Source organism: Urocitellus parryii, chromosome 1, assembly GCF_045843805.1.
Source record: "Urocitellus parryii isolate mUroPar1 chromosome 1, mUroPar1.hap1, whole genome shotgun sequence".
Classification (NCBI taxonomy): Eukaryota; Metazoa; Chordata; class Mammalia; order Rodentia; family Sciuridae; genus Urocitellus; species Urocitellus parryii.
The window spans coordinates 271,014,719-271,039,015 of NC_135531.1; the positions used below are offsets into that span (position 1 = coordinate 271,014,719).

General features: G+C 38.3%; 1 protein-coding gene across 1 annotated transcript in view; it reads right to left on the minus strand.

Moving 5' to 3' along the window:
- The window catches only part of Dock10 (dedicator of cytokinesis 10), a 194,541-nt gene that overhangs the window by 109,963 nt on the left and 60,281 nt on the right, over positions 1–24,297 (minus strand). The window contains exons 3-4 of the mRNA XM_077799593.1: positions 20,074–20,163; positions 572–654 (exon numbers count right to left, since the gene is read on the minus strand). Of these exons, the coding sequence (XP_077655719.1) occupies positions 572–654; positions 20,074–20,163 (173 nt within the window). The remainder of the gene's footprint in view (positions 1–571; positions 655–20,073; positions 20,164–24,297) is intronic.

Here is a 24,297-nt window from a genome sequence, read left to right on the forward strand (position 1 = left end):
GAACAAAGTCACTGAAGTGACCTTGGGAAGACATTTTTTTGGAGAGGGAGCTCAATGCTGCTATGATACCTCTCCTCACTTGATGCACAGTCTTCCAATTGGTTGGACATGATTTCTAAGTTGTAACCACTTCTCAGAACTATTCTCAGAAAGAGGAAGTCTGGATGGTAAAAAAATGCTTTGCTTTTCAATGGTATCTACAAAAAGCATGTGACTAATACTCAGAGGTTTTGAATGTCATAATTACTTAGGAGGGCCCAGAGTGTGGCAGTATCTTCCCAACAGCAAGTTCCCAGAATTACCCATCTGGAATGACTGAGTCTAGAAGAACATCTAGAAATTTGGTAGAAGTCAACGTCCAGTGTTGGGGGGAAAAAAGATTTGCTGTTTCGGAGGAACAGTGCTTTGCTCTTCATGGTAAGGCAACTCCAAAATAACGAGCCTCTGTCTCTTGCTTCTGTGGCTTCCCCTGCAATCCATTTGCAGTGGACCAAGCCAATTGTTAAAGAGGTAAAACCAGAAGATGTCACCCCTGCTGAAATTTCCCACAGTCCTTATCACAGGTTCTTACCGGGGTAGCTGTCGAATGTCTCCAGAATATTGTTCATATTTGTAGTTTACCACGTACCATTGGGAACTATAAAATTTACAAGCCTGAAAGGGAGAAAAAGACAATTATAAAAATTATCATAAAAAAAAAATGAGCTGTTTTGGCACAATGGACCATGAAGACAGTTCTAATCCCCAGGTGGCATTATGGTGGCTGCTAGTGATTCTAAATTGGGTGAGGAACACTGGAGTTTCTCTAAGATCATATAAATCTTTTGCCTTTTTAAAGGTAGACAAGGGGCTTTCTCTCTATAGTCGCTTTACGTTTTCCAATGAAATGGAAATTTATCCTTTTCCAGATGCATGGAAGAGGACTCATTTAACATATTTATTCTATTTTACTCCATCAGGAAAACCCTAATCCAATCACCATTGACTCACACCGGATACGTTGCTAACTTGGGGAGCATCCTTCTCCCGGCTTCCTTGGCAACTCTTCTGTTACCTACCGGTCTTAGTGGTGAAGGATGTTGCTATTGATGTGCAATTCTTTTGTCATAATTTTAGCCCAATTTCTTCTTGCTCTTGCTTGAGTAACTGATCTTTTTCTTTTTTGCATCAGTGCCCTTGTCAGCCTGAAATGGGTTTTCCATTGGTCCTGGTTACCTGCTGAGCCCACAGCCTTCTTGACAATGATTCATAGATTTTATAATAGATGTGAAAAAAAGATAACTGAAAACTGTTTCAAAACACCCAAGCGAATAGCCCAAAGTAACTATCCTGTGGTGGTACACAATGGCTGAGTTTATAGTACTTATTGATAGCAAATACTTTATTGCTTTAATGACCAGGAATTTATAATGGAGATTTCACTAGGAGGCTTTTAAGACTCCTTTCAATTCTAACATCCTATGATTCTGGGGGTTAAAAAGCTGTCAATTAGGACAAAAGGACACCCTATATTCTTGCACTAGTGGAAGACAATAAATTCTTTGCACTGTCAGGAATTCGGGCTATGATGGTCTCTGTCATGAATCAGGAGGAGGGAAGGAGGGGCCCTCTGGGCACTGTGGACAGTGGTAGGCAGCACAGGTTCCCCAGCATGCAGCTCCAGATGCTCAGAAAAGGCAGGAAAGGAGGATGGTGGTTAGGGAGGCCTTTGCTGTTCTGGATCTTGCTGGCCTTGAATTCTCTCTGCACCATAGCTTTATTTGTTCAGGGAAGTGCCCACACACAAACTGGGGAGTAGGAGGAGAGAGGCATGAGTACAGGACAAACCAAGGCTTTGAAAACAAGTGGAGGTGGAGAGGACTACGGTGGTTACTGGGGGTGAGGGGTAGAGCAGGGAGAGAGAGAGCAGGGGGCACGAGTGGGGACCGACGTGAGCCAGACTTTCTGGTGTGTACTGCACCACGGGGTCACCACGATGATCATGGGCTGGATATTTCCAAAAGCTGAAAGAAAGCATTTTGAATGCTTTTGCCATAAGTGATAAATGTTGGAGGAGGAAGACCTGTCGGCCCTGACCTAAACATTGCACAGTGTACAGCTACTCCTAACGTCACGTCATGTTTTTATCGATCCATTTCAAAAATTAAATAAATTAATTAACAAAAGAAAAAAGGAACAGGGACGCTTCTCCTCCCCTCAATAAAAGTACAGCAACAAGACAGATGAGCCCGGAGAGGAGGAAAAGGAAATCCAGGAGTCTACAAAGATGGGGAATGTGAGCAAAGCAGTGTAGTTAGACAAAACTCAATGTGTTAACTTGCAATCCTGCAAAGCACATGTTTCTGGAAATGGGAGGAAAACTGAGCCTTCCTCAGCTCCTTGGCTAAAATGTTTTATCTTCATTTTAGACAAAGATGACGAGGGTTCAGACAAGGAGCAGAGGAGCTCAAGTAAGGGGGCCAGAAGTTCCCTGACTGAGGTTCTCACCTCTCCCCTACTTTCCTTTCTCTTCACCTTGCTTTAATGAAACAAAATATATTTGAAAATGGAAAACAAAAACACCTAAAGCTCACCCCCTTCCTCCTTTGACGATCTTTTTTTCTGGTATGTAGTTGTACCCAGTTCCCCTTTATGTATGCGTTTCTCTGTGAGTATTGTTTTTCTGCCACCTAGCATATTCTCAAGAGATTTACATTTGCTTTCTAAATTTTACTTTAAATCAGTAGAACATAAAGGTCACACCTTAATTCAATACCCTAGTCTGCTCGTTTTGAGGCTCATTCATCTACTAATTTGTTCAGTGAGCATTACGAAGCCCTTAATATGTACCTAGAGTTGTTCTAGGTGATGGGAATGCAGTAAGGAACAGGAAACACAAGTGAACTGGGCCATGTGTTAGAAAATTGTAGCCTCCTAATATAACAGGAGAAGGGGGATGGGAGATTTGGGGCAAGGGAGTCAATTTAAAGTAACCATTAAAAAAAAAAAGCCTCTTATTAGGTCAGGTCTTAAAGTAAATGTGATGTTGGAGCAAAGACTTAAAGGATAAGACAAAGAGGCTTTTTTTTTTAATGGTTACTTTAAATCTTGTGCCATTGTGAGAGAAAAATAAAGACAACAACAACAACAAAATGCCTCAGACCTTATCTTTTCCAATATGGCCTTCTCATCCTCCCCCAGGACCAACCACAGTTGGATAATTTTCTTGAGATAGGTTGCTCAAAGTAGCCCAAGATTCTTTTATAAACAAACAAACAAAGAAACAAAAACCCTGCCAAACCAGTACAGAGGCTTTATGAGCTACATGCACACGAATGGAACATGGCTCAGAGCTACAAAGCTTTATTCTTGTCCCAGGACTAGTGCCGACGCCTCATGTAATCTTGGTAAAATCATTTTCTTTATTTGGATCTCAGATTTAGCTATTGAACATTGAGAAAACTGAATGGGATTTGAGGTTACTGCCACATAATTTCTATCTGCAAACTCCCTGATCTGCAGTTTTTAGTGGAACACAGATGCAGTAATTCATGATTCACTCATTGTCTATTCCTGCTATGGGTAGTCCTCTGCTTAACCATGATAAGTGTGTATCCTCACACATATCATTCATGCCATTCACAATAGGCCACAGGCTCAACTGAATCTGAGATATGTTAATCCTCAAATTTGCTGGCCAAAACCAAATATGGCACTTTCTTATATTGGTAGAGAACTACTCCTCTCCTCCCCTCCCCTCCCCTCTCCTCCCCTCCCTTCCCTTCCTTTGCCTTTCTCCCTCCCTCCCTCCCTCCATCTCTCTCTTCTTTCCTTCCTTCCTGTTGTATATATTTGTCAGATTTTGCAAGGAGATGCTCAGCTTCTGACCTAGATTCCACACGTGGTACAAGGAAGATTTCAAACTGAATATGCCCGAGTTGAAAAGTCCATTCAGCTAATTTGTGAATTGTTTAATGATTGCAGACTTTTTTTTCCCCTCTCTTGGCACTGGAGATTGAACCCATGGGTGCTTTACCATTGAGCAATATCCTCAGTCCTTTCTATTTTTGAGAGAGGATCTCACTAAGTTTCCCAGGCTGGCCTTGAACTTGTGATCCTTCTGTCTCAGCCTGCCAAATTGCTGGGATTATAGGTGTGTGCCACAATCCTCAGCACATATATATATATTTTTTTTAAAGATTCATTTTTTTTAAGAGAGAGTGAGAGAGGAGAGAGAGATAGAGAGAATTTTTTTTTTAATATTTATTTTTTAGTTCTCAGCGGACACAACATCTTTTGTTGGTATGTGGTGCTGAGGATCGAACCCGGGCCGCACGCATGCCAGGCGAGTGCGCTACCGCTTGAGCCACATCCCCAGCCCCATCAGCACATATATTTTTAAAAACACATCTGATCATCGTTCTGGATATACTGATGGTGTTTTTGTTTCTGTTCATGAGTCAGATCTGGTTTTGAATTTTTTTCTGCCATGTGTTAGCTGTGGCATCTCAACTGAATAATGTAATACTTTTAAATTTCTTCCACTATCTAATTAATACCAAGTTCACTAGGCTCAATTAGATAATTTCTGTGAAGAACCTAGTGTAGAGCAAGAACTCAATAAATGTTTGCTTTAAATATCAGCATTCTCAGGAAGTTTGATTCCATGCTTAATTTACATTCACAACAATTGCTGATAACAACTTGTTTTCCTTGATTTATAAAGATAGAGTTTTGGAGAAATATATTAGGTTTTATTATAAAAAACTCATTTTATTCAAATTACTTCTGAATTTATTTGCTAAGTTTCCTGTATCGGGTGGTGGGTAGGTAAGAATTAGGATTGGACAAAATGACTCTTAAGAACCCTTGTAAATATGCAATTTTTCTGCTTCTGAGAAAGCCAGTACATTTTACAAACATAACCATTTTTTCTTACAGAGTTATGGCATTTTGGAAATGTTATGCATAGAAATTCATTCTCTATTCTTTGTGCCAGCCCACACAGTCACTCTAAGAAGATTATTAAAAACTACTATAATTATGACTACAGCTCCTCTTTGTCCAGAGACTAAGCTGAAATGATCTGCTGCTGCAAACTCAATCACAGGCAACAACTCTGCCTAAGTCAGTCAATGGCCCCAGTTCTCCCTAGTGACTTCCTGGCCCACAGCATGTGTTTCCTAGGACCAACTCTGGATCCTTTCAGATGGAGACGGTCACAGCATACTTCCAAGTTAAATACTGTCAGTCTTGAGCAACTGCTTGCTCAGCTGGTTGATTTTTCCAACCAGCAATCCCTCTCTGACGTGCATTTCACTCCTTATGTGTCTGCTCGGGGAGCGCTGATGCTTGCCCTCTCTGCCTCTACGAGTTTCAACATGAGAAAGAGAGCCAGAGCCAACGTGGTAAAAGGCTTATGTGCCATGAGGATCATGTTTCCTAAATGGTGGACAATGTCCTACTACTGGCCATGAATCCTCTGAGGCTGGTCATTAAAATACATGTTCCTCATCATGCTCCTGAAATCAGTGAGACCCAGAAAGGCAAGGGTCAGATGTTTTCTCTCCCATGCAGAAGCTAGACCAAATTAAGGGCAAAAAACCGAGGAGGGAATACCATGAAAATAGATGAGAGATGGATGGAGCAGAAGAAGGGGGTGGAGGGACAGGGAGGAGGAACGAGGACAAGGAGGACTGGAGGAATGAGCCTGGCCTCACTTTTCTATGTAGGTGTACGAATGCACCACAGTGAGTTTCACCTTTATGTACATCCAAATTGGACTAATTTCTAAAAACTATAAGTACATAGAGGACAAATTAGTAGGGTATAGAACAGGAAACAGGGGGAGGGAGAAAGGCAGGGAAAGGAGAAGTACTGGGGACTGAATTGGGGCAAATTCGATTCCACGCTTGTATAATTATGTCAGAATTAACCCAATATAATGCATAGCTATAATGCACTAATAAAAAAATTCAGGTTCTTGGGTGCCACCTGAGATCCACTGAACAAAAATCCCAGGCTGGTGGGCATAATCTGCATTGTAAGAAGTAGCTTGGGTGACTCTGAGAGCTGCACCTCAGATGCAGCTCTATCTTTTCACAAGAGTAATAAGGTGGCCACGTCCTTGTTACAGAGTCTGACCAGGAACCAAGAGCCTCAGAGCTCAGCTTCACACCTGGACCCTGGTGATTTACATCAATCAGCCCTTTAAAAGAACATGCCTACTCTGTCAAGGGGCTCTGTTCCTAGTGAACATTCAATTTATATTTGTTGAGTGATCTCTTTATGTCCTTTAGAAATGACGAAAAATGATACTGTGACAATTCTGAAAAATCTAAATACTTTAGAAAAGAGCAGATGATCATAAAAGGTGCCTTACAACACTGTAAAGAAAATATTTCATTTTTCTCCTTTTCTCTCCTCTTCTGAGAATCATTAGAATTAATTCAAATCATGTTCTATCCCTCAAATAGCAATTTGGGGTTGGCAAAACAATGTGTCCTTCTCTTATAGGGGCTGATTATTAGATTCTGGCTGCAGAGTAATAAGCAGGTAACAGATGGCTTTTTAGATGCAAAATTATTTTTCTTTCTGGCTATAGAGGTTTATTTAATTATATACTAGTTTCTTGCCAGAAAGATTAATGCAACCACAAAAGGTGTCCATTTTGGCCCTTTGTCCCCACGGGGATTAATTCTGTATTTGTAAAATAATGGTGATAATTTTCATGCTCCCACCATTCTTTATATAAAGTTTAGAAGTAATTATGGCTATTGTATAAAAATGTTGAAAACGAGGCATCATGAAATTAAGTGAATTGAGGCAAATTGTGCATTGAAAGGATAGCTGAATAATTTTTCGACTATCCTGAGGCATTTCAGAGACGACACAAACACTGATGTCCATTCCAACAGTTAATATAAGAGATGGTATTTCTGCAAACCAGGACATGTGGTCACTCTCTATGCGGACATTGTAGAGAAAAGCAGAAAAGTACACAAAACATTTTCCCCTTCAATTGGATCAAATTATCTGTTTCTTTAAAATACAATAATTTCTACATCATTAAAACAGGTTGAAAATAGTTAATGGGTTCTTAAAACTTATTCTATGCTCTTGTCAGAAGAGAAAAATATAACAAGTTTGGATAACAGAAATAATACAAATATGATTCAGTTTCAGAAATCATGGCACAATCTTATTCATGGGTTTTGTTTCTGATTTACAAAAATACTACATGCTCTGTAAGCATGCATGTGCAATGTCAACCAGACTGTCATACCAGGTGCCAGCCATAAGTAAAAAGCATTTTAAAGCTTTCTCTTGCTTTGAATTTCTGGGTAGGCTAAGGTGTCATTCAGGATCTTTATTGACTGTAAATTGAAAGTGAACTAAAGTATTTGTTTTCTCTTTTCAAAATGTGTTCTGCCAGTGGCAACTGCGTAAACTGTAAAATTAGCCTTTCATCAACCACACCTGTGCAGGACTTGGAACACATACTCCAGTTTCTAGGTGGATTCTACCAGTGGTCACTCAGGACACCAATAGCGGATGGTACTAAAAAACCTTGGCAACATTATGTCTAATCAGTCTCCACAGGTAAGACATATAAGCTGGGTTATAATTCAATGTAATTGAAAATTGAAGTTCAAATTTAAAATGGGTTCTGTTTTATTCTTAAACTCCAAGGTCTCTGAATTGTACAACTGTGTTCACCCACTGCCAAACATTTTAGAATGATTTTTATTGTGGAGAAGGGGAGGCCAATTTAGAATTGGAATGGCTTTTCATATTTGGAAACAAGACTACTGGTCTAGGGATTTTAGTGAATAGAAAATGAATTTCTCCAGGGTTATTTATGTGCCATACATTACCACTTTGTTTCCAATGGAGTCTTTCCAGGTACATATCATTCCCAAATGCCACCAGAAAATTAAAAATGCATTTGAATCTACCTTAATCTTTACTTTTTAAAAAATGTTTACTACCTTTAGTATTAAACATTTAGTGTAAAAAAAATCCATTTTTTTTCAGACCATGACAAGAATACAGTTATCATTTACAAAAAAAAAGATGGCCAGATATGGAAAAACAATATATTTTGATATCCTGATTTTTCCATTAAGTTTTTATATATATATATTTTTAGTTGGTGATAGACCTTTATTTTATTTATTTATATGTGGTGCTGAGAATCGAACCCAGTGCCTCACACATGGCGGGCAAGTGTGCTACCACTGAGCCCCTGCCCCAGCTCCTCCATTAAGTTTTTGAGGTCGAAATAAACACGGCTTTACTTGTAAATCTATCTTTTAAAACTACATGCAAAATGAAATTTTAATAGGAATTGCATTAATTATGCATAGAACTTTTGGTAGTATGGACATTTTGACACTATTAATTCTACCTATCCAAGAACATGAGAGATCTTTCCATCTTCTAAGGTCTTCTTCAATTTCTTTATTTAGTGTTCTACAGTTTCATTATAGAGGTCTTTCATCTATTTTGTTAGATTTATTTCCAGGTATTTTATTTATTTTTGAGGCTGTTTTTCTTAATTTCTCTTTCAGCTGATTTACCATTGGTGTATAAGAATATAATTGATTTATGGGTGTCAATTATATCTACTTTGCTGAATTTGTTAATGAGTTCTAGAAGTTTTCTGGTGGAGAATTTTGGGTCTTTTAAATACAGAATCATATCATTGGCAAGTAGGGGTAGTTTGAGCTCTTCTTTTCCTGTTTGTATTCCTTTAATTTCTTTATTTTACCTAATTGCTCTGACTAGAGTTTCAAGGACTATGTTGAATAGAAGTGGTGAAAGAGAGCATCCATGCCTTGTTCCAGTTTTTAGAGGGAGTGCTTTCAGTTTTTCTCCATTTAGAATTTCAGAGACATTCTTTATAGAAATGGAAAAAGCAATCATGAAATTTATTTGGAAAAATAAGAGGCCCAGAAAAGGCAAAGCAAGCCTTAGTGGGAAAAGTGAAGCAGGAGACATCACAATACCAGACCTTAAGTTATACTTTCTGTCGTAACAAAAATAGCATGGTATTGGGACCAAAACAGACATAGAGACCAGTGAAACAGAAGACACAGAGACAAACCCATATAAATACAGTCATCTCATCCCAGACAAAGGTACCATAAACACATACTACAAAAAAATGGAGGCCAAAGACTCCATCATGTTGGCTTAGGAACCAACTTCCTCAACAAGATTCCTAAAGCACAAAAAGTAAAACCAAGAATCAATAAATGGGATGGCCTCAAACCAAAAAGCTTCTTCACAGCAAAGGAGACAATCAAGAATGTTAATAGAGAGCCTTCAGAATGGGAGAAAAATCTTTGCCAGCTGCCCCTCAGATAGAGCATGACTCTCCAGGATTCTTTATATAGAACTCAAAAAACTTAACACTGAAAAAAACAAACAAACAATTAACCTGATCAATAAATGGGCAAAGGAACTGAACAGACACATCACAGAAGAAATACAATATATATGAAAAATGTTCAACATCCCTAGCAATGAGAGCAATGCAAATCAAAACCACACTGAGATTCTGGGCTGGGGTTGTGGCTCAGCGGTAGAGCATTCACCTGGTGCGTGCGAGGCCATGGGTTCGATTCTCAGCACCACATACAAATAAATAAATAAAAAGAAAGTTATTGTGTCCAACTACAACTAAAAAATAAATATCTGGAAAAAATATATAAAAAAACTACACTGAGATTGTATCTCACTCCAGTCGGAATGGCAATCATCAAGAATATAAACAACAATAAATGTTGGTGAGGATGTGGTGAAAAGGTACACTCATACATTTCTGGTGGGACTGAAAATTTGTGCAACCACTATGGAAAGCAGCATGGAAACTCCTCAGAAAACTTGCAATGGAACCGCCATTTGACCCAGTCACAGCCCACGCCTCAGTGAATACCCAAAGGCTTAAAATCAGTATATTACTGTGAGGCAGCTATATCAATGTTCATAGCAGCTCAATTCACAACAGTTAAGCTATGGAACCAACCTAGGTGCCCTTCAATAGATGAATGGATAAAGAAAATGTGGTATATATACACAATGGAATATTACTCAGCCTTAAAGAAGAGTAAAATTATGGCATTTGCAGGTAGCTGGATGGAGATAGAGAATGTTCATGTAGCCCTGGTGTCAAATCATGAAACTCAGTTGTAGAGGGAGCAACATCATGCTTTCTGAGTTCTAGTCTAACACTCATGAGTGCACTGAAATCATTCATTTGATATCCATATTTGAGAATTAGGAAACAACATTCATTTTACTTAATTTATATTTATATATGCAACCCACCCCCTCAAATCATAGATACAGGGTTTTTTTTGGGGGGGGGTAACAAAAATGAAAAGCAGTGAATTTGTTTTGTAGCCAGCCCCCTCCTCTGTAACTTTCTTCACTTTTCCTAGGACTCCAGTTGTTTCCTATCTCCTTTACTCCCATAAAGTTGCATGTGGCTTCTTCTTTGAATATTTACATTTTTTTTTCCTGAAGTGGCTGAATGCCTTTTGTTTAAGCCCAAATGGTGAAAGAGAGAAAGAGGCAGATGATTCATTTGCAATATCTGATCATTTATTGATCATTTTTGTGTGTGTATGTGTGTTTGTGAAATTTTTGTTTTTCAATAAATCAACAATATTTTGGCAGATAACTTAAAGATCAAAAAATGGCCTTTCTTCTGGACACCTTATTTATATCAATGGCCCAACCATCTAGTTTATGTCCAAGCCATAAGTGTGGGAGTCTTTGTCAACACATTTCTTTCCTGAACTTTCTTTTTTGGTCCCCAAATTCTCCGGCTCTATCTCCTCAGTGGCTCTTTATTGTTAGCACAATCACCTGCCATTTGTCACCTGGCTGGGCTATGAATTGTCCCCTAACTGTTTAGCTTCTTGACCCTTCCAGCCAACCATTACACTCTTAGTTCTGCTTTTAGTTATTCTTCTTCCTTACAGGTGAGGCTGACCTTGTTCTTTACCTTACTAATACCTGGTGCACTTGTCACACTGTATTGTGAAAATCTGATCCCCCGTGTTGCCTGGGAGCATGCCCTCCAAAGGCAGGACTGTGCCACGTCCCCCTGGTATCACCTGCTTAGGAAGTGATAAATGTTGGATATGGAGCCCTGTCCAACCTTCCCTCAGTGGTTGATGCATATACTTAAACTTCCGCTATTTGACCCACAGTAGGAGTAGTTGGTGGGAAAGGGGCTTCTATGTAAAGAATTCAATCCTTTGTAAAACAGGGTAATTAACTCCACCCAACTGCATTGGAAACAGCAGATTCTTCTATACTTAAAAAGGCAACTTGCTTATGCCATCAAAAATACATTTCCCCAAGCAAGAGTAATGTGACAGTTAGGTAGAGGATTGAGACGCTAACAAAGTGTAACTCTGACCTTTGTGATCATTATTCTTTACTTCTAACTTTAAAATCAAACCTTTTCTATTCTTATGATTCTATATATCATGGAACCCACATCACTGAGGTCTGTCTGGAATTTTGTTGCAGTATCACAAGACCTCCATGGACAAAGACAGGCATTACTGACACCAACAATAAGAATTAAGAGTGGAGGTTTGGCCACAAAAAGAAACAACTAATTTATTTGATCTCTTGGGGGCTTTAACATTTCGTTTTACTTCATTAGCATCTGTTCCAAAGCAATATGTGCAGAGGTTTACCTAATTGCTGATCATATTTTATTTGAACTGTATTATATCCCTACTTCCTGGCCATCTTCTTGGATCAGATTTAGATCAGCATTTCTCCACAGTGTTTCTCAGACATCTGGGGGGAAATGCACAGTCTCTCTCTCTGTGGTCCAATACATGTGGAAAAGGTTTCTTGTCATATCCCTTCTAAAACATCCTCAAAACAGATATGTGCTAATTAGATGCTGAGAATGAGAGGGAGGGAGAGAAGGAGAGAGAGAGAGAGAGAGAGAGAGAGAGAGAGAGAGAGAGAGAGAGAGAGAGAGAGAGAGAGAGACCTGTAGACCTGTCCTTCTGCCTCTGTCAACTGCCCGGCTGCCTTGATTTAAACCATGAAGATGAGGACTTCTGATATTTTTAGTGTGAATTTTCTGTGGAAGCTTAAGGATTTCAACATTTACTCTGCCTTAAATCAGATTCAAATTTTCTATTTAGGCTTGGATCTTGATTTCATTATTTTATTTCCCAGAGAATCTCATCATTTCTGGCTTGGAACTCCTGCTTAAAATCTGAACTTATCTTTGTCACAGTAATTTAGGAGTCTGATAGAGACAGGACACAATCATGTGTGTGAGAGTGTGTGTGTGTGTGTGTGTGTGTGTGTGCAGGTGTGCATTTGCAGACACAGATGCAGATATCGGCCTCCATTTTGCAGGTGGTTTCCAGGCCTCAACAGTTCCCAAGTGCTCTATACCACGGCCACAGTGAGGCTTGACCGCTTGGATTCATGACTTTCTGCTCCCTTCATGGTTATTCTCCTCCCGCAGGACCCCTGGCTTCCATGAATTGGAGAGGGCTTTGTGGTTGGAGCAACTTGCTGCTTTAGTGTTGGTGGGAGTTTCTCCCAGCCAACTCAGCTCAAGTCCCTGGGCTGCTGTTTCCTCTTGAGCCCCAGATCTCACAATGCTCCACTCCCTCATCTTCTTTTATTAAGAGACTAAACCAAGGGCTTAGTTTCTGTTGGTGGGCTGAACTTCCAGCTTTATGTTATGCCTTTGCGTGTATATTAAAATGGAAACTCTGCTGTAGAAGCTTTGCTCAGGAATTCTGCGCTCTATTTATAGACCCTTTAATTGCCCTCTCCCCCTGTGGGAGCTGAGGGTTTTTTAATCCCAGAAGTGTTTGATTTTGTTCTTTAAATGGTTATAGATGTTGATGTTAAGTCACTTAGAAGGATCAGATAAGGACAATACTCCCAAGTTGTCATTTCCCAAGTTTTTCATACGTGGCTATTTTTGTTCTCAGAATCATAGCATTAGAATTATGAATTGTCCAATATAAAAATGGAGAGACTGAGGCAGAATGTGGAAATGTTTTCACCAAGTCAGGCTATGAAGCACATGGTTTTGAATAGTTTATCAAGGGATCAGAGACAATAAGGTGGGTAAGAACATGGAATATGGGGCCTGAGACAGCAGATTTAATCTGGGTTCTTTGTAAACTTAGGCCAGTTAGTTAAACATGTATAGCCTGTTTTCAGGCTGCAAAATGAGCTAATAACACCCACATTACAGTGCTCAAAAATAATTCTATATGTACACTGCTGCTAGACCAAAGCTTGATGTTCACAGGGCTGTGAAGTGCTTCACAGGATGTGAAATATGCCTGGGCTTTTGTGTGGGAAATACTTAACCTTCCTCTTAATAGACAGGGAGGAGAGTAACAGATAAAACAGAAAAGACAGACACTTCATCTCATTTAATGTCCATTAAAAATATGAAGCCATTCAAGATTAAAAAAGAAAAGGGTGTCTACCGCCTCTCACAAGAGGCTGAGAATTGTCAAAGTGGTGATATGAGAGAGAACTCAAAATTTTTATTGAGCTTGATGTGTTTAAACTAGATTCTTGCCAATTTGCTGCTTAGCAACCATAGAATTTGTCCTTACCACCTTGCAGGGAGCCGCTGGGCAATTTAGCGCAGGGTTGCACAAAAAGGTCGCTTAGTACAGCAGCCGCGATAAGGCAAACATGTGTTGCCACAAAAACCTTACAAAAGTTTATGAATTCATTTTAATCCTTGCTTAATAGGGTTTCAAGATTTCAGCCACTGTTCTTGGGCTGTAGTCCATTGACTATGTGCATCAGAATCACCTGGCAGAAACTACAGTGCTCTCATTAGGGCAAAGACTGAGAGAGGTGTTCCTCCCAGAAGACCACTAGCACAAAGCACCATCGTTAGCATTGTGGTCAAGAGTCCAGGACCTTGGACCACGTGGTCTGTGTCCCAGATGTGGATCTGTCTATTCCCAGCTGTTTGATCTTGGCTAGGCAACTTTCTTCACTTTTCTATGACACAGTTTTCCCATTATTAAGAGGCAATGATGATAATGATGCAGTATTTGTTTGGAATTACTGCATGTAGCTTTTCTGGCACAAAGTAGGTAGTCCATAAAGGTTTTTCTGCATTAGCAATTGAAGTCAAGACTGTCTGCTAGCATAATTCTCCACCTTAAACCATTCTCCATCTTGAACCAGTTCACTGGTGATCACTTTTTAAAAATCTGTTGTCTTCAGGCTTGACTACTGATATTACCATTGAGGGATACTTATAATTAGGGGTTCTCTTTTTCCCATCCTATAAATCACAGATCACACTTTGTCTCCATCCTTAAAACCAAGCAAAAGCATGAGAGGGTTTGAAGCATTTTCATTGATAGTGACACACACACACAAAAATTAGCAGGGAATAAAAGAGTTTCTTCTCAGACTTCCTCCTCCTTCTTCCTCTTTCTCTGCCTTAGATCCATACAGTGAGAAGAGCAGGACAAGAAGACTTGTTTGTGTTACAGAAGAAAACCAAATACGAGTTGGGAAGATCCTGGGGGACTGGGGTGAAAGGCACTGTACTTGGTTTCTCTTTGGAGCAGTTCTTAGGAGAAGTGAGAAGCTGAGGGTGGAAGTGAGAAAAGGAGGCTGCGAGGCGTCCAAAGGAAATCAAGGAACAAAAATGAAGGTAAGAAATGTCCTCCCAGGAGAAATAACAAGAGAAGAGCAAATACTGTGTTCAACCTGTTCTCAGCTGATGGTGGGGTTCTAAAATGGGTCCTTTTGGACATTTGTGGAGCAGAAGTTGTGGAAACACATTAAACTCAAGGCCTCTAAGAACCTAGAATAATACTGTGGGTGTGTCTGGGTTTCAAAAAGTCAACCTTTCCCCTGGAAAGTCATTGAATTGGAACCCATGGTTGCATCCAGAGATTGCCCTTAGGAGTCTTGAGTCAGTCCTAGGACTAAGGTTTGTGCTGACTGGCCCCACCTCAGAGGGATGCTTGCCAGCAACCTGAGGAGGAGGTGTGAGGCCAATGACCAGTCCAAGGGCCCCAGAGCCTTCTGTACAGAGACCCACAGCAAAGAGCTAAGGGCCCTGGTCCATGTGAGAGCAACTTTCACAGCCAAAAGGAAATTACTGCAAAACTGGACACAAATACTCCATCCACTAACAAAACAGGTGAAAGCACCATCAGATGACAAGTCTCTGAAGTTAAAGAATCCTATCTAAGTCCACAGTAGTTGCATTAAAAATGATCAAGAATTGACAGATGAGTTTAATGGATTTCTATGCCTGACGAACAAGCTCAGCAAGTAGAATCAAAGCAGAGTGCACAAGAGATTTGATGACTCCCTATGACATTTCATTACCATCCTAAAACCATCACCAAACCATGGGCCTGAAGTCGTCTCTTAGAGGGCTAACCAATGACATAAAGAATGATCGGATTTTAACTTTTAGAGACAAGTTAGGTAATAGATTCGGTACACTTTCTATTCTGGCAACATTTGAAAGTCTATTTAAATAATTTCTTCCAAAATATTTTATTACAAAGTTCATTCATTCATTAATACCACAACAGGATAGAATTATATAGACTGTAAATCAATTTCTCCCTTTCCCCTTATCATCCCAAACCTCTGAGTAGCCAATGCATGAGTTCGATTTGTCTACATTTCCCCTTTTTTTCTAGGTTTATATAAACATATTTGCACATACGCCTATAGGTTTACTATACTTTTAATAACTTTAATATCACACTATGCATTCTGTGACTTGCTTTTTTATATTGACAATATATCATGAACACCCAAATTAAGATATTTAAGTATATATACTTATATATATGTGTGTGTGTGTATATATATATTTATTTATGAACATATGCATACACACACACACACACATACAGTTTCTATTGACTGTATATTGTTACCAAAAACAAATGTGTTGAAATGTTTCAATCCTACCCCTACTTATTGGTATTCCAAATTTCCAAAGCAGCAGTACACAGCACTTTTTTTTATAAGATGTGTTTGTTTTTATAAGAGGCATGTGTATATTTATAGATGCTACTGAAAAGATATTTGTGAACTATATCTCAAAAGTTATAGACATATTTTGAACACTGTGTGAGAGTATTTCTTTCACTGTATTTCCACCACCATTAAATTATGTTCATCTTAAAATTTCTCTCCCTTTAGATATTATGCATAATTTTTGTTTGTATTTCTACTAGTGTGTGCCTCTTGGCCACACCAACTGCATTTTTTTTTTGTTCTGAACTTCATTTTGAATATTCAGTATATTAGACAAAAGATACCATGAGTAATATTTTCTTTGATTAAATATTCCTTCTGACTTTATAATATCATTCATCATATGAAAATTTAAAATTTTCATTTTGTTAAATCTGTTCATTTTCCCCTAACTTTCTACTTAAAAATGTTTCCCTACATTTATATAACTTTGGCTTTTAAAATTCAGATATTTTCAGGGCCAGGGTTGTGGCTCAGTGGTAGAGTGCTTGCCTAGTATGTGTGAGGCACTGGGTTCGATCCCTGGCACCACATAAAAATAAACAAATAAAATAAAGGTATAAAAAAATTTAGATATTTTCATTCATCTAGGGTTTACTTTTTATGTAATATGAGATACAGACCTAACCAATTTTCTTCCAAAATGGATAGCCAAATGTTATTTGTTGAGTTGTTCACTCTTCCTCAAAGACTTTGCAGAGGCACCTTTACCATCTATTAAATAACACTTTAGTCTTCTGTTAAATATGCACTTGAATATTCTAGATAGTGTTTTGTGTTATTTGATTGTTTATTCCACAGCACAGAAAAAAGTTAGTGCTTCCCTAATTACTTTTTAAAGATAACATTTCCCTAACACAAAGGGGGAAAATAAAGCAAACTACAACCAAGTTTCACTCACGGATATAAATGCAAACTTTTGAAATAAAATAGTAGCAATTCGAATACAATAGCACAATAAGGTGATAATACAACTTGAACAAAAAAGTTTATACCAGAAAGGCAAATAAAATGCAGAGAAAAACTCATTAATTCTATTATAATACTAACTTAAAGCAGAAAAGCTGTCCTATTAAAAGACGAAACATACACATGACAAGAGTGTGGCAAGTTTTTATAAACACTCAAAAGAAACTAAGAAAGACACTTCTTAAAACATGATTTAGACATCAGAAACCAGTATGCAAAACCATATTTCATAATGCAGCAAAGAAAATAGTTTTCCCCCTAAAACAAATATGAAGATAGGATGTGAAATATTAGCATTTTCATTCAACATTGTTTTAGGGATATTGGATATCAGAGTAAGGCAAAAATTGAAGAAACAGAAGAGAGTGAAGGGAAGGAAGGAAGTACAGGGGTAGGAAGGATAGTAGAATGAATTGGATATCATTACCCTATATATGCAAATATAATTACATGGCCCGTGTGATTCTACATCATGTACACCCAGAAGAATGAGAAGTTATACTCCATTTATTTATGATGGGTCAAATGCATTCTTCTGTCATGTATAACTAATGAGAACAAATAAAAAAATTTAAAAATTGAAGAAAGAGTATACTTGGTAGAAAAGATAAAATTTATTTGCAGATGAGAGACTATATATCTGATTATCAAATAACTATTGGGATAAGAGTTTAATAACTAGTTATTTTTATTAGAAATCAATAGCTTTTTAAAATATATCAGCAATTAATAATAGGAAAAGAAAATGGATTTTAAAAATGTCTGGTTTGGATTTGGAATGAAACTATCAGGTAATAGGAAATAAATTGAACAACAAAGTTAAGGGTCTTCATGAAGAAAGTGCAATATTTTAGTAAACAACATGACATGCAGGAAGACCTGGTTACGTGTTCTTAGCTGGGAATTCAAAATCATGATAATTTCAACTGCTGCCAAAATTAACATAAATATACGACTGGACTTTTGTAGAGCTGGTCTCAGTGATTCTGGCTTTCTAGCACAGAAAAGGATCTGCAGACATTAAAAAAAACCACAATGTACTATCAGATAATAAATTCTTCTAGAACAAAAATACTATGGTCCTGACATCATATATTATTTTTATCAGTAAATATGAAGACAGCATTCTCAGATATCCTGATGGTATCCGAGTGTACACTTTTTTTTTTTTTCTATCTCCTTAGAAGTTCTTGTAATTCAATGTGAACTTTGGAAATAAATGCAGTATAAGCAAATTAGTCAAAACAACAACGACAACAACAAAAACAACACACACAACCAAAAAAAAACCAACATGTGAATTCATGCAAATGATGATCTGGACTGTATAATACAACATAAAATATGTACGATTAATGAATCAGATCAGCCTTAATATGTACACTAAAAAGTCCAGCTTGTATTGAGTCAAATATGTTTCAGAACTGTGCGTGGTGTTAATATTAAATGTGGCTTTAATTAATTTCTAATGGGCACACACTGTTTTCTTAGAATTAAAGGCCACATTTAGACACTACTATTTTTAGTTTGACTTGATGGTCTAGATCTTGTCACTGCCTTTTCTTTTTTTTTATTTGTTGTTCAAAACATTACAAAGCTCTTGACATATCATATTTCATACATTAGATTCAAGTGGGTTATGAACTCCCATTTTTACCCCAAATACAGATTGCAGAATCACATCAGTTACACATCCACATTTTTACATGATGCCCTATTAGTAACTGTTGTATTCTGCTACCTTTATTATCCTCTACTATCCCCCTCCCCTCCTCTCCCCTCTTCTCTCTCTACTCCATCTACTGTAATTCATTTCTCTCCTTGTTTTTTTCCCATTCCCATCACAACCTCTCATATGTAATTTTGTATAACAATGAGGGTCTCCTTCCATTTCCATGCATTTTCCCTTTTCTCTCCCTTTCCCTCCCACCTCATGTCTCTGTTTAATGTTAATCTTTTCCTCCTGCTCTTCCTCCCTGCTCTGTTCTTAGTTGCTCTCATTATATCAAAGAAGACATTTGGCATTTGTTTTTTAGGGATTGGCTAGCTTCACTTAGCATAATCTGCTCTAATACCATCCATTTCCCTGCAAATTCCATGATTTTGTCATTTTTTAGTGCTAAGTAATACTCCATTGTGTATAAATGCCACATTTTTTTATCCATTAATCTATTGAAGGGCATCTAGGTTGGTTCCACAGTCTAGCTATTGTGAATTGTGCTGCTATGAACATCGATGTGGCAGTATCCCTGTAGTATGCTCTTTTAAGGTCTTCAGGGAATAGTCTGAGAAGGGCAATAGCTGGGTCAAATGGTGGTTCCATTCCTAGCTTTCCCAGGAATCTACATACTGCTTTCCAAATTGGCTGCACCAATTTGCAGTCCCACCAGCAATGTACAAGAGTACCCTTTTCCCCACATCCTGCCTTTTCTATAAAGGAGGACTAGGACTGGCTTCATTTATTCATTCAATAAATGTCTTCTAAAAACTGCTGTGTCCTGACTCAATCCCTGCCCTAATGTGGCCTGGAGTCTGGGGACAAGATGAAGAAACCAATTTGTAGGCCTCTTATATTTCAATTAAATATAAGGAGATGCTCTATCAATATCCCCTTAACACTATTTCTATTAGTGGAAATAGTTAAGCATAACTATTTCCATGGCTAGTACTCAAAAGAAAAATATCCCTTAAAATAGAAACTCTATTGTCCAAAATTCTCATGTAGTATGGTCTTTCTTACTAGGCATTGCAAATAAATGAAAGTGAAATCTTTCTATTAAATGTACTCAAATACTTCTCAACATGGGGATTTCAACTAAAGGGAAAAAAAAAAAGAAGGAAAAGAAAATCTGAAACTTTAACAGTCTCCTGATAATGAAACATGGATAACAGGAAGATGGGAAATTGCTGCTAGGTGACAGTTGAAAGGCTGCTGGGAGCATGTCTAGTTGTTCATTGAAGAGAAGTGGGAGATGGTAGGGACTTAACAGTAAATTGCATTCAGTATTCCCTGGGGGAAGGCAAAAATTTTGTAAAATAACAGACTAGAAGCGTCACATTTACCTCTTTCACCAGCAAATTTTCTGCTTTGTGCTCTGCATCTTCGGGTACTGTTGAATATAATGTTCGGATATCCCAAGAAACTGTGGCTGCCTGAGAGGAAAAATGAGAAGAAATTAAACCCTCATCTTCAAAGGTACCAAGCAGATCACTACATTGAAAACCCCCAAGGGAAGTTGTGCTAGAGCTTAGTGTAGAGATAACAAGACAGAGAGACTTGTGTAGTTGTTCCAACTTCCTCTCTGTGAAAGAAGGTCCGAGCATCCCATTCATTGTCACTATGCATTGCCACAGGGATTAATGAGTCAGATCCGTTTCACTGCTCCTTCACTGAAACTCATCATTTTAAGCTCTTTCTCCCTTCCTGCAGAAAACAAAAATTTCGGACATTGCATATTTCTACTTTAGCTTAATTTTATCATAATCTTTTACTTTTCATCATCATTGTTGTTCATGTTAAGATTAATAAAGGTAAAAGCTTACCAAGCTATTGCTATTTAATGCTACTTTAAATAATCTCTTAAATATCAACAAGGCAAATGTGGCCCTTTTAGGAACCATGTGTGTGCATATGTGTGTGTGCTTAAGTATGCTCACAGCCATAGTTGGGTGGGAGAGGGTAAATGTTCAGAAAATCTGAACCTTGAAGAAAATACACCATGTTTTTGTTGTCTTTACTTTTGTTTAAATTAGCACAATATTTTTTTTTCTTTCTACACAAATAATATCCTACTAAGAGGATAAACATGATTTGATATATGAAGTACTTCTTAAAACACCAAAAATGGAAATGTATGGGCTGTTTCCTATTTAAGTGTACTCAAGCAGGGGAGGAGTAGGGTTTGCCCTAAAACAGAAGTTTTGCATCCCTAGCCACCAGCTTCCTGTAGTCTGGGCACCTTCGTGGTTAAACAGATGCTGAGAGAATGTGTCTATGTACATCCACAGGACAAATAGCATATTCTCCAAATCACAGTGAGCCATCAGGGTTTCTAAAGCACTAACTAAAGTTCACTGAGACCAGTCCAGATGAGGGGCATTATTCTGGACTGATTGTTGATACAGATAAGATTTCAAATTCATGCTTAGTTTCGGACACAGTTAAGGACAGGGGTCCCATGAGGTTAGTCTTCTGATTTCACACACACACTGCAGAAAACTCTGCCACCAAAGACAGCATTGTTCCTATCACTCCTTTTTTTTTTTTTTTTTTTTTTTTTTTACCAATTCCAGACTCATATTTTCTTCAAATTCCCCTTTTCTTCATTCCTGGGCATGCAGGCAAGAAATTCTGTCTGTTTCGTTCACTGTTATAACTTAAGTGTCAAGTTTGGTGCTTACGTGATTATTTGCTGACTTTATTGAACATGAGAATATACATATTTATGTTCAGTGTGAGATGTGTGAGTGTGTGTGAGCCCATGAGTGTACTCCATGTCTGTGTGGAGTATGTGTGCCTGAGTATAGCGTGTGGTTGTGTCTGCATATGTATGAGAGTGTGAGAGTGTGATTGTGCATGAGGGTGTATTTTATTTGAATGTGTACATGTGTGGTAGTGTAAGTTTATGTAGTGTGCATTTGTGTAGAATGTGAGCGTGTTAGCTTATGTGTTTTTATGCGTGATTGTGTGCAATGCGTGTGTGTGCATGCATATGCATTTTAGGAAAGCATGGGTTCTGACATTGTGAAAGAGGAACAAAGTCATATGAATCTAACAAGATGAATGGACAAAAAATAATGGGAAAACTGTGTTCCAGATGTATCATAGAGTAAAATTAACTACTCATCATTTTTTTCCCCTTTTTTTCGGAACCCAGGGGCACTCAACCACTTAGTCACATCCCTGGCCCTTGTTTTTAAACATTTATTTAGAAAAGGTCTTGCTGAGCTGCTTAGGGCCTCGCTATGTTGCTGAAGCTGGCATTGAACTCATGATCCTCCCGCCTCAGCTTCCCGAGCAGCTAGGATTACAGGTGTGTGCCACCACGCCCATCCCAATAAACACTCATATTAATAACAGCCATAGACGGAATCCCTGGGCCACTGTATGGGTAGTTTGAAAGGGCTGTGGCAACCAATCCAAACTATTCTAGACACAGAGAACCAGCGGATATATGAGGACAAATCAGGGTGTGGCTGTTTCCCAGGTGGAGTGTGATAGCGTCAACTGACTTATTATTTGAATTTATTTTGAATTTTCTCTGTCAAGTTGTTGATTTTATATTCTTCAATCTGTTAGGAGATAAATAGTAAATAAACTTCTTTGAAAGTTTGGAAAAGATTAAGAGCCCTGGTTAAACTGAGCTTTGGGGATTATTTCTGAATTTCAATTATCTGGGGATGATTTTGTTTCTTGTTTAGACAGGTAATTCACACATATGGTTTGTCACTTGCTTGTTGTCCAGAGAACGTTACATTTTACAATCTAATCTACTGGAAATATTAGAGATTCTTTTTTTTCTAATTGAAAAATTTTCTATATTATAGTGATTATGATAAAAATTTTTATACAAAACAAAGTGCCAGGCGTTCCTCGTTCTCATTTTCCCCCTACGTCACTCCACTGCATTCTTACTGTAAGTCCATCAGACAGAGAGTAGAGAAACAGGACTCCACATTAAGCTTATAGTAGAACTGTAAACCTGTTGTCCCAAGATCACAGCTCTGTGGCTTAGTGAGATATAGTGAATACTTACTGAATTAAGTCACTTTCTTTTTTAAAATAAGTTTCAGAAGAGTGGGCTCAGGCTTCTGGGAACAGTAGGCATATGGCTACTGGGTTAGTGATGTCATAGAGCAAAGACGGGCCCTCATGCCTAAGTTAGTGCTCAGGCACAACATACAAGACAGGAAATTCACGCAGGTGGAGTTACAAAAACTGCCTCGTCATGCCTTGAGTGATTCCTGATGATGTCAGTCATAAAATGATGTTTTATAACTGTAGCTTAAACATTCTCAAAAAAATCATGTGATAAATTGGAAATCTTAATTTATAATATCTAAGCACTTACTGTAATTTAATACCTTATTCCAAGTACATAAGGCTTGCAAAAGGTATGTGCCTAGTACATGCCACTGATTTCACTTGTAGTTTGTTTATACTGGAGCATTGGACTGAAAAAGCAAAAGGTCTCCATCACATTTCAGCTTTAAAAACAGTGGCAGTGTTGCACTTATTTTAGATTTCTTTAATGTCTTTTTACTGAAGCAAAAATGAATTGTTCAAATAAGAAGTATAAAGATCATATTTGTTAAGGGTATTAATATGGTTACAAAGAATTTCTTTTCTGAGAAATAGATGTTTTCGGACAACTACAAAATGCCTTGGCCACAACAGACTTCCTGTTCTTTTTTATAAAACCTCTGGTCGACAATTAGTATAGTTCCAGAGCATAAAACAGATCTGAGGCTGCACTGGCTCTCAGCCGAGCTCCCGTCCTGGTGGTCAGAGTTTCATAAGGAGCTAATTGTCCGCAGATCAGGCGTCTGGAAATAAAAAGGCTCCTGAAAGGATGCATGCAGGCTGGTGTTTGCAATGTCACCTCCAGGAGGCTCAGACCCCTTCAACTGCAGCCCTGTCACTTCCTGGTTCCTTCTACCGGACTGTGGGTAGTCCTTGTGGCTTTGTCGCAGCCACCATCCATTCTGCTGGCTAAAGTGACCAGGGGAGACTTCATTCCAGGCACAGAAGAGATATTTCTCCGTTGGCCAAAGGCCACTGTCAAAGATTACAACAGGCTGCTTGTCCTATCCTGGGGCTGAGAAAGCTTCCTCTGACATTAGTGCAGGTTCCAGCTGCTCACAAAGGAGGACAGAAATGATGTGTTCAAGGCAATCCATCAGTCCTAACAAGAGAAGTCAACAGCTTCTCAATGGAAACTGTTAACTCCCAGTTCATGATGAATTCTGGCCTAAGCAAGTGTTTTAAAAGTGAACTTCATCCAAATTTACCTGATTACTGACACTGATATTGCCTTTTATTCTATTAGAGAAGATACCTATAATAATTGCTAAAATAACATTTTTTTGCCACATTTAGAAAAATGTTAATGTGATTTTATCTTACTTATTTTTAAATAAACGAGAATATCTCTTCAGTACCTTCACTGTGCTTTATAGGGAAGGCCACTCTTGTTGTGCTGAAAACTATGGAAAATGCACAATTGACAAGCAATTATACATGCTGAATAATTGTCATTGTCATGATCCAGCCAAGTCAAAAATGGG